This window comes from Cololabis saira, chromosome 8 (assembly GCF_033807715.1).
Source record: "Cololabis saira isolate AMF1-May2022 chromosome 8, fColSai1.1, whole genome shotgun sequence".
Lineage (NCBI taxonomy): Eukaryota > Metazoa > Chordata > Actinopteri > Beloniformes > Belonidae > Cololabis > Cololabis saira.
In genome coordinates this window covers 44,881,051-44,896,934 of record NC_084594.1, presented here as the reverse complement: position 1 = coordinate 44,896,934, position 15,884 = coordinate 44,881,051, and the positions used below count along the sequence as shown (strand labels likewise).

Below are 15,884 nucleotides of genomic sequence, written 5' to 3'. Positions count from 1 at the left end.
CACTAACTCCTCTGGTTGGTTCACTAACTCCTATGGTTGGTTCACTAACTCCTCTGGATGGTTCACTAACTCCTCTGGTTGGTTCACTAACTCCTATGTTTGGTTCACTAACTCCTCTGGATGGTTCACTAACTCCTCTGGATGGTTCACTAACTCCTCTGGTTGGTTCACTAACTCCTCTGGTTGGTTCACTAACTCCTCTGGATGGTTCACTAGCTCCTCTGGTTGGTTCACTAGCTCCTCTGGTTGGTTCACTAGCTCCTCTTGATGTCAGAGTTGTACACCCTTGTATTTCCATGTAAACCTGATAACTGATGAACCAAGTATGGATTCTCTTTAAAGTGTAGTATGGGTCCTGATTAAACTTCCCTGCGTGAGTTGTCTGACTGAAATACATTTGTTGAGAGACACAAGAGAGGTTTTAAGGGGTGGATTTAGCCCAATTACTTCACACCACTCTCCTACGGGGGGCATTCCTCTTCTGAAGCTCTCACCGCTCTGAGGGGAAGTCAGCGTTGAATGTTGGATATAGTTAAAGATGGGGAGGCTGGATTAATGTAGACGTAAAGTGATAAAGTTCCATTATGTTTGAGGTTTATATGCAGCAATAAAGTTAGCTGGTACACATTTGAGGTCCTAACTGGACAAACCTAATCAAATGCTATTTTTGTGTATAATTTACACACATTTGCTAAATGTTTGAGAGTCGCTTTAAGAAGTTCAGAAAACATAAATAAAGGAAACACAGGGGCATCTCAGGCTGGTATTGATCCCGGGGACAGTTTGGATCGCTGGCTGTCTATCTTCACTGCGCCACCATCATTCTTTTACAGGGGCTCACTTTACTTTTCTTTTTGAAGTGGCTGTTCAGACAAGGGAGATAAGTGAAGTGAGATTGCTGAACATAAATTGGTATGACAAGGAGAGCATATCTACTGCCTCATACCAAGAGACCAAAGTCAAAGAAAACACTCCACTGTAGATGAGCTCAGGAATGCTAAAGAGCTCTTTCTTTCTTTCACGGAACGTGAAGAAAAACAACACGCAATGAGTGACTCCTATTCACGACAGCTGTAGAGACTGGTGCATCGTTGAGGGGCTGAAGCGAAGACACAGCCACTGACCACATCTCTCTAATGTGGAAGAGTATCAGGGCCATGCAGGAGAAAAAATATTTGAGAGGGGAAGATTTTTTTTATTGTGCACTTCGAGAAAAAAGTTGAAATGTCAAGAATAATGTTGAAATACAATTTCGAGAAAAAAGTCAAAATGTCAAGAATAATGTTGAAGTACAATTTCGAGAAAAAAGTCGAAATGTCAAGAATAATGTTGAAATACAATTTCGAGAAAAAAGTTGAAATTTTGCCTTTTTTCTCAACATTTCAACTTTATTCACGAAATTGTATTTCAACATTATTCTCGACATTCCGACTTTTTTCTCAAAATTTCAACTTTTTTCTCGACATTTGGACTTTTTTCTCAACATTTTTCTCGAAGTGCATAATGAAAAAAAAATCTTCCTCCCCTAAAATATTTTTTATTTTTTCCCTGCCTGGCCCTAATACTCTTCCGTACTCTAACTTCACTTAAACCTCCTCATAAAAACTATTCAAAAGTGACCCTGTCTTCTTTAAAGGTGTGGGGAACAAATCATCTATGCTGTTATAACCAGTTCCTCGAGTTGTAAAAAAAAATCAGGGGGGATGGTGGATTTGATCATATGGGGACAGATAATTTGTGCTGATTACAAATAATATAATATATTACAAATAATAGCAGTGACCAAAACACCTGCAGAAATACTGCAGGAATGACATAGCAGCAGTTAAATGCAGCCTTCTGTAAGCTTTAAATATCCACTGGGCTTACATCAAATACATCAAAACACTACAATAAAAAACACTTTTCTGAACTTATCAATATGACTCTGTCCTTCACAGGATAAGTCAAATGGATCACTGCAAAAACTCAAAATCTTAACAAGAATATTTGTCTTATTTCTAGTAAAATGTCTCATTTTAGTAAAAAAAAATCTCATTACACTTAAAACAAGACTCATCACTGGAAAAAACAACAATTTTCACCTGTTTCAAGTAGATTTTCACTTGAAATAAGTAGAAAAATCTGCCAGTAGAACAAGATTTTTTTTGCTTGTAATAAGAAGATAAATCTTGTCCCACTGGCAGATTTTTCTACTTATTTCAAGTGAAAATTTACTTGAAACAGGTGAAAATTGTCAAATAAGTTATTTTTCTGGTGATGACTCTAAATGTTGAAATAGCAGTAAAACCACATTCATTGATGAAATGACATAAGGGATGGAAAGGAGGGATTGCAGTTTTACAGGGGGGATGATTTGGACTGTTTTTATTTCAGGAGGGGATGCCATCCCCCCTCATCCCCCCTCAACTCCAGTACTGGTTATAACCACTGTGGCTATCAGTGTACAGGTGGACGCCTGACGTCACAACTAAATGGGGTTCCTCCTATGTAGTTTGATTTAGAGACCTTGGCAGGACCATGGTCTTTCACTTTATCTTACAATGATGAACATAATAGTAACCCAACAAGCTCATGTGGAGAGATGAATAAATCATTTGTTGTTTTTTTTGGTCTTGAATTAGATGCAATATATCAGCTTGGTTTACACCCCCACAAGCAATTTCACTTAATTAACATGCTTATGTTTTCTCTGTGCTCCCCACAGCGAGCAATAAATACTTCTTGTGTCTGTCATACACAAATAATTACTGAAGGGCTCCAAGTGTTGTAGCTTGTGTGGGAAGTGTAACAAGTGGCGGAGACTTGCACAGCAGTGGAAAGAGCACGCAGCGAGAGACACTTTGATTCCGTTTTACTTATCGTCATATTTGGGTCTCACACCAAGATATGGTGAAGCAATCATCCACTGACGGCTTAGACGAGACTTCAGAGGTGGTTTATGCAGACAGCTGTGTGTGGGGACAGATAATCGGAGTAGCCGAGCTTTGATTCCGTCTCAGGGACCTGGAATGGTTGCTGCTTGTGTCTCTGCCTGTTCTCCTGTCTGATTGGTGGTTTTTCTCTTACAGAGCTCCAAGGCTTGTGTGCTCGTTGTGCGTTTCCCTGTGTTTTTCACAATTTAGACCCACCCCGACCCTCCCCTTTAAAAAAAAATAAAAAATGTATAAATAAATAAATAGAAAATATAAAAAAATGTATATATATTAAAAAAAAAATATATATATATAAATAAAATAAATGTATATGATGTATTAAAATATATATGATATATATATAAAAAAATACATCCCTCCCCTTTAAGAAATAATACAAAATTTATAAATAAATAAATAGAAAATATAAAATATATATATATATATATATATATATATATATATATATATATATATATATATATATATATATATATATATATATATATATATATATATATATATATATCCAATGTTAGTATTTTCTAATGTTTTATTGTATTTCTATGTTCTTATGTTTATATATTTTTGTCATTTTATTGGATTCTGCCTTTTAATTCTGCTCTTGTAAAAGCACCTTGTAACTGTGTTTGGAAAGGTGCTATACAAATAAAGCTTTTATATATATATATATATATGCCTCAGGTTTTAACCTACATGGTATTAACCATTAATATATATGCAGACATAGTAAAAAAAAAAAACTGTGTGTGGGGTCAGTTACGGTCAGACTCAGATTATATGAACCCTGGACCACAGTAAAATCAGCATATCTCTGTTGTAGGGCAGCATTTGGGTGTATGGCATAGGAAAACTAGTTCTGAACGGAGGAGCAGATTCCAGGGGTGGTAATCCTGGTCCTCGGGGGCCGCTGTCCTGGATGTTTCAGGTGTTTCCCTGCTCCATGACACCCTGACACAAGGGACTGTGTTACTAACAGAGCTGTGCAGACCTGGATGACTAGCTGACGACGATCTGGACTGCCTTCCCCTGGTCCAGCGTGCCAGAGGGCCTGACTGCAGGGGTCGGGTTCGGCCAAACTGAAACTTATGGCGCTTTTCCACCAGCACCTACTCGGCTCTACTCATCTCATCTCAGCTCGACTCAACTGGGCCTGGTTTCTTTTCCATAACAATTCATCACCTGGAGCAGAAGTAGGAGGTTGGAGTGAAGCTGCTGTGACGTATTTGATTGTGTGATCTAAATGAAGAAGACAACAACACTAAAGATGTAGAACCTGGAGGAGATGATAGATGTGCTGCTGGGTCTGTGGCTTGTGTTTGATATCAAGTTAAAAAATGAGAGTGAGAGAAACTTCAAGCGGTGACGCTTTTTTTAGACTGTTAACTGTTTTGTACGTGCAGGAAGTGGTTTTGGAAGAGTATTATTTACAAATGCTTGTTGTATTTCCATTACCCTAGAAGTAAAGATGGAGGTATCAATGGAAGAACAACGAAAACTAACTCTCCAATGTGTTTTTTCTGGTGACGTGAAGAATTCATATTTTGAATTCACCTTTTGTCCATCTACAGGTCACATCACAAAAAGAATCCCACTGGCTTTTCTGTAGGAGCTGGCTTCCTTGTACATAAGAGTATAAGGGCCAGGCAGGAGAAAAATAAAAATACAACATTTCGAATTTTTTCTGAAAGTGCACAATCAAATATTTTTTCTCCTGCATGGCCCTAATACTCTTCCGTATCCTTGGGCTCTGTGCCTGCCATAAGTCCTCTGAAGCTGTGTGATTCATCGTAAGGTTTTAAATACTCTCCTCCTTTGTGAAACTGTGGAGCACGACCTCCTAGAAGTTCCTCAGATGTGGCAGCAGAAGGTCGTTGCCCTGAGACGGTTGGCGGCAGACATCTACGTCTTTGAGTCAAAATGATGAAAGCTAGTGGCTGCAGGAACAGAGGTTAACCTGCTATTCTGGACATCTATTATTCTTGGAATAACTTGTTACGAGAGGTTAAAAGACAACTGTGTCACATGCACGTTAATGGAAATGTAGTAATTTAGCATTAAAGGAGCATGAGGCTCCTTTTAAGAAATGAGACTCTCTAGCGCCACCCTTCACCACGACGGTCGTCGGGGGTACTGCAGCCAACAGTGAAGCCGGCACGGGAGAACGGGGAGAACGTGCATGCAGCGTCATGTGATGTCAAATCCGCCGCCCAGCGCGGGAAATTCGGGACCATTTGCAGCACATTTTGCAGCACACAGCCTGTTCAAGGCAAAGGAGAGATACACTAGAGGAAACATTCTTTTTGGTTTGGAACGCTTCATCTGACATGAATAAATCCTGCCTCAATCCTGCCTCATGCTCCTTTAAGTTAAAAAGTATGTTTTCTTGGTGTACAAGAGTACGCAGGTGCGTGTGCCGCCATCTTGTTTTATTATATTTCGTTAAGGCAAAGACCATATTTGTTCATGTTAATTGTTTAGTTAGTATGTATGTAGCAGCTTTTGTATTAAAAAGGTGAATTTCCCTGAGCTAAAGTTAATTTTCACAAGACTTATGGAAGGTAATGAGCTAAAAAGAAATTGTGTGTTGCTTGTAGGCTATATTATTTTATGTTGCTTTATTAAGATTTTGGTTTGAATGTATTTTACCATTTGTGTACTGCAGGTTAAACGTAAAGTAACTTAATTAATAAGCCTGAACTGATTGATTTGTCCCATGAATCAAGCCCGACGTGTGTGCATGTTAACATTGACATTTTTAATAAAAGTCTGTGATGATCACATTTTATTATGTCATTTTATATGACAAGGTTTTTGCTTGTTAAACTGTAAGTGGATTTGGTTTATTATTGAATACAAATCAAAGCAAGAGTGACATCATTTAAAGCCTATACAGTGTTAATATTTAATGGCCCCTGGGCCACTCATTTGGGCCTCAAGGTCAGAAAGGTTAAGAACCCCTGATTTAGAAGACGCTTTATATCCAAAGCCACTTACACTGTAAGAAAAAAAACGTTGTTTTTACGGAAAGAAACTGGCAGCTGTGGTTGCCAAAATAATACTGTAAAAGATACAGCGGATTGTAAAACACATTACAGAAGGACCTGCAAATTTTACAATTTTAAACTGTAATCCTTTACAAAATAACATCATGCAATTTATGTACAAAACTGGTCAATTCAACATCCATTTTCAGCCAAATTAGCATGACTATGCCTTGATTAAAGCTATTTTCTTCTGTACAATTTACGTGCAGCCATTGCTTATTTTACATCTAATCCCATTACATTTCACTGGAAAATATCAAAATAAAGGTATTATTAATCGGTAAAAGCCTCATTATAAGACAGTAATTTGACTGAGTCTACATACTATCATTGAATTCTTTGAGTAATGTCTTCATTAAATGAGTTATTTCCAGTTAGACAGACAAAGTCTGACACAATGTCAACAAAGATTTTCATCTGTAACATTTACGGTCCTTTACTGTTGCTATATCACATTTTTTTACGGTAATTTCTACGGGCTTTTCTTACAGAGTACATCTGAGAGAACTAAGATGGAAACACAGCTACTAATACTGGTGACAATGTGAACAGAGAAGACCAACCAAGGAAGTAAAAACAGAGACCGTACACACAGGAAAACATTTTTAAAATAAAGCAAAGACCAATCCCAACAAGTCAGATATAAAGTAATGGTAAAAAAGCCAAATAGTGCCAGTAAACCAAGACTAAACCTGGACAGGCTTTGATTCTACTCCTGAGAGCAGGGGGACTTTTATCAGAGCATGTGGCAGGAAGTGATCACAGCGGGTCACGCTGACACAGCTGTCTTTGCTGCAAACCATCCCTGTCTCCTGGAAATCACACAAAGAGCAGCCACAACCACATCTAGAAGGTTTATCAGACTGCCGTCAACATGTGCTTGTGTTTTCTGGCCAGGCAGAGAATGACAAATAGATGTTAGCAAAGAAGAATCCACATAGTGAATTTGGTCATAAGATTGTATCTGGGTGAAGTAAATAAGTGTGTGACCTTGTGCTCCGTATATCAAAGAATGAGACGGAAGAATGGAAGCTACTTGTTGAAATGACCGCCAGCGGCTGGAGCTCCATGTCTGGAACACGCAGACCTTAGTTCTGCATCTTCATGTACTGTATATAAGGTACATAATCCCTCTTTGTATAAGAAACAAATAGTCAAAGCTGGGTAGAGTAGCCAAAAATTGTACTCCAGTAAAAGTACTGTTACTTCAGAATAATATGACTCAAGTAGAAGTAAAAAGTAGTCATCCAAATAATTACTTGAGTATAAGTAAAAAAAAGTACTGAGTAACTGTTGAGTAATGTCTGATTTATTTTTTTAACACAACCATTCAAACAGACAAAAGTACAAAATAATCATCTTCAGGCAAATTAAATCAATAAAATAAAATTAATTAAAATTAATAAAAAATAGCTTAAATTAAAATAATCTTAAAGCAAATTCAAATACTTTAATAAATAATAAAATAAATAAAATAACAACAGAATTAAAAAAAAAAAAGTACAAGTAGCACAAAATGTCAAGCCTTTGTACTTTTCTTTCTTAACCAGGCAGAACTAGAACAAACGTGAACTCATAGAAACTCTGTGTGAGTTTGAGTCTGTGTAAATGTGACAAAACATGCAAAAACAAACATTTTTCCCAAAGAATCACCCAGTGATGTCATGAGATTGACGCGTACGTGGATAAAAGGGATAAAAGAAAAGTAACAGCTCAACGTAGCCTAATGTAGCGGAGTAAGAGGAACAGTTTCTTCTTCACAAATCTACTCAAGTAAAAGTAAAAAGTATAGTGATTCAAAACTACTCCTAAAAGTACAACATTTCCCAAAACTTACTCAAGTAAATGTAACGGAGTAAATGTAACTCGTTACTACCACCTCTGCAGATAGTTGTCTGTTGTGAGGGTTTAAGGAATCTTCAGCTTGTTCTTAACCCCTCCAAATATAAAAAGCTTAAAATGCTCTTTCTTTTTAAGTTTTGTCTTTCTTTCTAATAAAAGCAATTTTGAGATGAAGCAGAAAGGCCAGACTGTTGTTTTCGTCTTACAAACGCGCAAAAGCACATTTATTACTTATGATTTATACACATTAAATTCTGCATGAGGACAATGCTATGAAAAATATATACTGTAGCAGCGAGGAAAAGTGAAAAAACGACTTTCTACTCTACCAGATCCCACAGCAAAACATATACCAGCAATCACGCCTCACTGAGCAAAATATAGGAGGAACTAAACATTCTCTTCACTCATTTGATTAAGATTAAGATTAAGATCTTTACTTGCCATTTCTACACATACACTCAGTGTGGGCACAAAGGAGTTCCTGTGCGTTACTCAACTAGAGTAAAAACAACTCACCATAAAATGAATAGACACTATAAAATAAAATAATCAAACAATACACTCTATTTACACAAAAATACACCCTATTTACGCGGATGCCAATACTCATTGCACTTGGGTTATGTATTGCACACGGGCGGGCACTAGATTACTGCACTTGAGCCTTTGTGAGGTGGCTGGTGTGAACTTACTGTTCCTATAAATTGCCATGAGCCTGGCTGTGGCAGGAAAGAAGCCGCTGTCAGATCTTCTTGTGTGAGTTTTGATACTTTCTGCTCTGCAGCGTCTCAGATTGTATGCTGTGTGTTTGTGTTTGAAGATGGAGTGTGCTGGGTGGTTTGTGTCCTTGTGGATGTTGAGTGCCTTCTCTCTGCAGAGTGTTGTGTACAGTAGTCTGTAGTGGAGCCAGAGGGGGTGAGGGGGCGGTCGCCCCGGGGCCCACAAGCTCATAGGGCCCAATGATAGGGCCCCGTTTTGTGTGATATGTTCATACATAATCGTAAATTGTAGACTATAATTACGATAAAATGTGCATTGTGCGGCCAGTGTAGAATAATTCTTACTTTACAACTGTCCTGAACGCATCAGGGCTGTGAGCCAACGCTGATTGGCTGTAAAGCCTGAATTATGGTTCTGCGTTACACCAACGCAGAGCCTACGCCGTAGGGTACGCAGTGACGCGCACCGTACGTGCACATCGCCGCGTACCCTACGCCGTAGGCTCTGCGTTGGGGTAACGCGGAACCATAAATCAGCCTTAACTGTTACAGCCAATTTGCCGACTCGGCAAATTGGCTGCCATGACGGAGATGAACGCTAAACTTTAAAAGAGGACTAAGCATGTACAAAGTTTTGAATGTTACCCTGTTTTCCACGTTACCTGGATTGTTCGGGCCAAGGGTTATGGAAGAGTCAACTACCGTTGGTGAGTCAGTGGAACCTTCTTAAATAGTTTCTTTACCAGAATGTTGTGTAGCTTTGACCACCTGCCTATTTGAATGAGCTTTGTGTTGATGTCAACTAGACTAGAGTCATGGCTTACAGCTTAAGAAAACTCAAATATCCTATCTCAAAAAATTAGAATATTCTGGGAATCTTAATCTTAAACTGTAAACCATAATCATCAATATTAAAATAATAAAAGGCTTGCAATATTTCAGTTGATTTGTAATGAATCCAGAATGTATGACATTTTTGCATTACAGAAAATAAAGGACTTTATCACAATATTCTAATTTTCTGAGACAGTCCTGTATGGTCCACTTCAAACTCTTGTGGAACTAAAATTGGACATGTGGAAAAAAACTAAACAGAAAGCTATTCTATTTTTTCCAAGGACACCTGGCTGAATGTTTGAGAAAGATTCTTTCACCCATGAATGAAACACAGTGAAGTGTGTGTAATACTCACCGTCCTGACGGTAAACTCTGGGGGATTATCGTTGATGTCGGTGATGGAGATAAGTGCTGTAGCTGTGTTGGAAAGTCCAAAGTTCAAGTTTCCCTCCATATCTGTGGCCTGGACGATGAGTGTGTACTGAGACACTTTCTGTAAAAGAAATAAAAAAGTTGCAAAAACATTAAAGTGGAATTGACATTGAAAATCCTTCAACAAATGGACACTGAGTTCAAATATTCAATGATTCCCCCCCGCGTCGCTCCGTTGAAACAGAAAAATTCAGAATCCAATTTAAAATTTTATTACTTGCGTATAAAGCCCAAAGCGGCTTAGCTCCGCAGTATTTGCAAGACCAGATAGTTCCTTATGTTCCTGGCAGAGCTCTCTGTTCTCTGAGTGCAGGTTTACTCGTAGTTCCTAGAGTATCTAAATGTAGATTTGGAGGGTGGGCGTTCTGCTATCAGGAACCGTTACTATGGAACCAACTTCCAATCTGGGTTAAGGAGACTGACACCACCTCCACCTTTAAAACTAAACTGAAAACCTTTCTGTTTAGTAAAGCCTATAGTTAGTGTTTAGTAAACCTCTAGCTGGTGTTAGTAAACCTCTAGTTAGTGTTAGTGTTAGTAAACCTCTAGTTAGTGTTAGTGTTAGTAAACCTCTAGTTAGTGTTAGTAAACCTCTAGTTGGTGTTAGTAAACCTCTAGTTAGTGTTAGTAAACCTCTAGTTAGTGTTAGTAAACCTCTAGTTAGTGTTAGTAAACCTCTAGTTAGTGTTAGTAAACCTCTAGTTAGTGTTAGTAAACCTGTAGTTAGTGTTAGTAAACCTGTAGTTAGTGTTAGTAAACCTCTAGTTAGTGTTTAGTAAACCTCTAGTTAGTGTTTAGTAAACCTCTAGTTAGTGTTAGTAAACCTCTAGTTAGTGTTTAGTAAACCTCTAGTTAGTGTAAACTCTAGTGTGTTAGAGTCAGTAGTCACAGCTGCAGTTGCAGGACCAGACTAAAATAGTTAGTCTCAAACATAACTTTGTTGTAAATATGCTGCTATAGAGCTACGCTGCAGGGGGACACCGACATGAAGACCACTGAGCGGTGGCCATCCCCTCTCCTTCTCTTTCCTTTCTCAGTTATGTAATAATTGCTCGGGGGTGAAGTTCTGGGTCTCTGGAAAGATCCTAGAGACAATTTCTGTTGTAATAGACGCTATATTAATAAAATTGAATTGAATTGAATAAGTTATTAATTATAAGTATTTCATAACCATCATTGCTCTCCACCACCTCAGTGTCTGCCGTCGACATCTGTTTATATATTCACACCTGTACTGCACCAGTTAGCCATTGTGTTTGTGTCACTCCTTTCTTTGTTCTTCGTTCTCTCTGTCTGTTCTCTCTTTTCCTGCTCTGTCCAGCTGGTCTCCAGCAGGAGGGTCCCCCCTTATGATCCAGGTCCTGGTCCAGGTTTCTTCCCCCCTCATGATCCAGGTCCTGGTCCAGGTTTCTTCCCTCCTAAAGGGAAGTTTTTCTTGCCACTGTTTGGCATAAGGTTTTTCTCCCACTAGGAGAATTGAATTGAATTAAAAGTCCCACCCATTATCACTTAAAACCCATGGCTTTTTCTGCTGTGGGAACAGACTTGGATCATCGCACATTTTTAATGAAGGTGTCATCATTTTAACACCTGCCACAGTGCTTCAGAACTTACAAGGAGTTGACTGAGCCTCATTTAGTCCACTCAAAATGAGAAGAAGGTACTCTGAGTGTGCAGCAGCACAGGCTGCCGTGTTACAGTGACACAGCCAGCAACTTTGTTTAAGCCCGATTAATGAAAAGCTTTAGAGCAGCAAAGAGGCAGCAGCAGGACTTCCACTGACTACAGCACTGACGCTGTCCATGGTGCTGAAAGTTCAGGCTGTCCCCAGACGTGACAATCTCAAGTGTGTGTGTGTGTGTGTGTGTGTATGTTATTCCATACTAACAGTATAAAAGCCACTTTGATTTGTGGCTTACTTCCAGTCCTATAAATCTATTTAGCTCCGGTGTTCATTTCGTAAGTGCGAAGAAAGGGAGAGAGAAAGAATTGACGCCAAGGACAGACCATTGTTGATTGTGCAAAATTGCTACTTTATTGAACATCAAAAGGTTATTTCCAATAGTCTAATGTCCTTCTTATTTCTGTGGTGAGTTGACCTTATCAATCCAAAGCCACACTCTCCATAGGCTCAATGATTCATGTTACTTGTGATTAAAGAAAGAAGAAGAAATCAAATGTCTTGAAGCTAATAATGGTTCCTGTTTGTTTTTTTTTTGGCAGCTACTTAAAATAAATAATTGTTTAAGTCATGTCTCTACCAAACACTAATTCCCACTCTCCCCAAACACAAGTCACTCACACCCTTTAGTTTATCATGTCCTTTGTTCAAGCACATTCTCAGCTTCTTTTTATCTCTTACTATCTAATTTGCCACATCTTGGTTGCAGTATCTGAGTAACTCTATATCTCCATCTCTTCTTTCCCTTCCTTTTTAAACTCATAGGATGCAGTTAATAGGTAAATCAGTCCAAACACCACCGCATCTCCCTGAGTCATTATGAAGTGCACAGACATGTTAATCTGCACTAAACCAACCTTTTTAATGAAAACTCAATACTGGCTGCCCTTTATTAGACTCATAATGAAATATCAATACCATCTCCCCGCATACGGTTCTTCAGTAAATAGAACCTCCACTGCACCTCTCTCTCTGCAGACTCATTTAGATCTGGTCACATACATTAATGTAGAAATAGCAGCAGATGGTTGTGAGAAGCTAATTGGCTTGAGCCTTTATGGACATGTCTCACTTTGGTCAGTGGAAGAGAGCTGACTGGACACGAGCCAGCAGGTGGAGCTCTCGCACAGTGGGGGGACGTGGCCTACGAGCACCGTCCTGCAGGGTTATATCACTCATCTGGGAGTAGCTATGACTCTATTGGCTTTATATTGTACACATCCACATCTGCTTTAGTGAGTGGGAACACTTGAAAGCAGCGGGGATACAGTACACGTGAACAGGCACACAAGACACACCAACACACAGACACACGCGCCAGAGAACACTCCTGTTCAGAAGTGGCTAGTAAAGAGCTCTGTAATGAGTCGTACAGAGAATCTCTCTGTTGGATTACAGTCCAGCACTGGCAGGAGCTTGTTGTGTCACAAACAACAGCGACAGTCCAAACTTCCCCACTGGTCTTACGTTCTAGAAAATGATGACTACGCTGCATCTCAGATCAGAGGGGGGGCACATGCCTGGCACGTTATTCAACACTAAATTATGCATTTTCCCATCATTTCAAGCGAAATGATACTAGCAAAACAAGAATATCTAAAGTGTATTTCAAATGCTTTATTGCAGCAATATTGCTGCAGAAGAAAGAAAATGCTACATTTAGTCTGGGCTACCTCACCCATCACACAATCTAGCAACAGAAAATAAAACATAGAAAAATAAATAACAAAAATAAATATAACCATAAATATAAACTTGCTGGCGTGGTTGTGCTTGAACCACTTCTAAATATCCATTGTTACTTTGTGTTAACGGAGCAGCAGAGAGCAGCGTCTTGCTGGTGCAGGAAACTGCTGGACGCAGATGAGTGACGGACACTGGCTGATTTATGGTTCCGCGTTGCACCAACGCAGAGCTTACGGCTTAGGTTACGCGGCGACATGAATGTACGGTGCGCGTCGCCGCGTAACCTACGCTGTAGGCTACGCCGTCGATTTAACACGGAACCATAAATCAGGCTTAACGCGCGCGCATTTGTCAGTTTTCTTTTCGTCTTTTCAACTGAGCATTCAACACATAAACTGAGAGTGCAATGCTGATGCACCCTCGTAGAACCGGGCCTGCTTACGGACCAGTGTTACGGACCTAATCTGTCCAAGCTGGTACTGAATGAAAGGTTATCAGAGGCCAGCAAAACATCTGCACACACAGCAATGCCAAAAATAAAACCCAGTCCCTTTGTCATAGAGGCCAAATTAGGGTCGTTTACCATCCAAGAGACTAAAGAAAGAAACTGCAAAATGTCTTTGGGCTACCAAAGTTAGCTACTAAGTGAAGTTAACTACTTCCCAGGAAGTTTAATTCCTCTTTAATTCAGAATTAAAATTACATCCGATTTAAAAGAGTAAAAATGACCATGTAAACACCTAATTCCGAATGAAAATGGCCATTCCTAATTAAACTTAATTCCGAAGTAAGTGGCTGGTTTATTCCGATTTTAAATCTGAATAGAATAATTCCACGATCATGTCTACACTCATTCCTCTTTAAATTAATTCCGGTGTTTCTTTCTGCTCGTTCCCTCGCCCGTCTGTCTCCATGATCTTATATTCCTGCTGGGCTGGTTTTCCAAACAAAGTTTCAAGATGCAGCACGCAGTAAACGCTGGTCAAGAGCAGAGACCATTTATTTAATAAATAGCTTGGAGGACCTGGAAATAATTAAAAGAACAGATGGAAACAGGAAACATAAGAATTGTGAGCTTTTTAAAGTTGTAGCGGCTAAGTTTGTTTTTCTTCCGGTAGACGTAACTTCCCCTATCCAATCAGAACCTTCCCAACCCCCAGACCTGTAGAGGAATTGGAGAAAGCAGATCAAATGTGTTTTCCATGTAAACCTCAATTCAGAATTACTATTTCCATGTAAACTCGAAGGAAAATAGACTACGTTTACATGCAGTCAAAATTCGGGTTATTGCTAATATTCCGGTTACTGAAACATTGGGAATATTCCGTTTACATGGTAATTAATCATTCAGGATATCTGGATCAAACCAGCGACGCACGGAGAACGTGATGACACAATTCCCGTCATTTCTGCTTCTTCTTCCTGTATCCAAATTCAAAACAAATGCTGCTTCGTGCAACTTTTCTCTCACCTTCTTGTAAATCTTCTATCTCGGTACTTTCTACCGTCTACAAATGCAGAAATGTTCATATCCTTCATTACATTTATGAAGTGATTAGTCTCCTCCTGGTCTTGGTTCTCCGTGTTTATAAGAACTTCCTGGACTCAAAAGACCAGGATTCCTTGTGAACAGAGCATGTGCAGAAAACAAATTCCTGTTCCGTTTGATGGGGATATTCCGTTTGGCGTTTACATGACCCAATATTCAGGTTTTAAAAGGAGTAATCCAGGGGTCATATTGGGGTTTTTAAAAACCAGAATATGAGCAAATTCAGGTTATTCAAAGGGGTTATTGGTGTTTACATGGCCGTGCAAATTCGGGTTATTGCCAATATTCAGGTTTTAAAAGGGTTATTGATGCATGGAAACACAGTCACAGTTTAATTCGGAATTATTTAATTCGGAATAATTAATTCCGAATTAAAAACCATCATGTAACCGTGGCCAGCGTGTCCATCCGAGCAGCTGTCAGGACAGGCGGAGATAGCCGGTTGCTCCTGGTAAGCACATCCTAAGCTCCAGTGGGACTTTGTTAGTGAGAGCAAAATAGGGAAAATAATGGTCTTAGCTGGTGAGGCAACGCTGCACGACCACATGGAGAGGAGTGGCTCCCTGGCAACGTGCGTGGAGAGGTGAATTAATTGTGCCTGAGCCGGGTGAGCATTTTCATCTGGCGTGCTGTAAAGAAGCACTCAAGAGTGGGTGAGAAATGTGAGGCCAGATAAGTGAAAGAGTGGCTGCTTGCTTGTGTCAGTTGTGGATTGTGTTCTGCCTTGCTGGGCATCCACCGGCCATGGTCATTAACTTGTCACTTGCAATCTGTCTCAAAAAAAGCAAGGACTCGACCAAAAAATTGTAGAGACCAGCTCCCCCTTTCCACACTCTCTGTTTACCTGAGTGACCCCCGGGGTGGTTGACCCTCGCCACGGTTTAACCTCCGCTCCGCTGGGATCACTTCAATCAAATTAACTTAGATTGATTCAATTCCACTGAATCTTGGCTGAGATAAATTCAATTTAACGTCTTTTCAGTTACACGTTCATGTTGAAAATGAAAATCTTGAATATGTATCCTTATACGTGGAGTCAGGGGGAACCGAGTACACTTCTGTTCTCCTTTCTTTTCATGGGCTTTTAGAACCAGCATTCAAAATATGTAAGCTGAGAAATGTGTTTGGCTGGCATCGGCATCGTTTCTCCTC

General features: G+C 39.5%; 1 protein-coding gene across 1 annotated transcript in view; it reads right to left on the bottom strand.

Annotated features, from left to right (window-relative positions):
* Positions 1-15,884, bottom strand: part of cdh4 (cadherin 4, type 1, R-cadherin (retinal)) — a 366,103-nt gene that overhangs the window by 31,799 nt on the left and 318,420 nt on the right. The window contains exon 9 of the mRNA XM_061728090.1: positions 9,740-9,877. Coding sequence (XP_061584074.1) covers positions 9,740-9,877 — 138 coding nt within the window. The remainder of the gene's footprint in view (positions 1-9,739; positions 9,878-15,884) is intronic.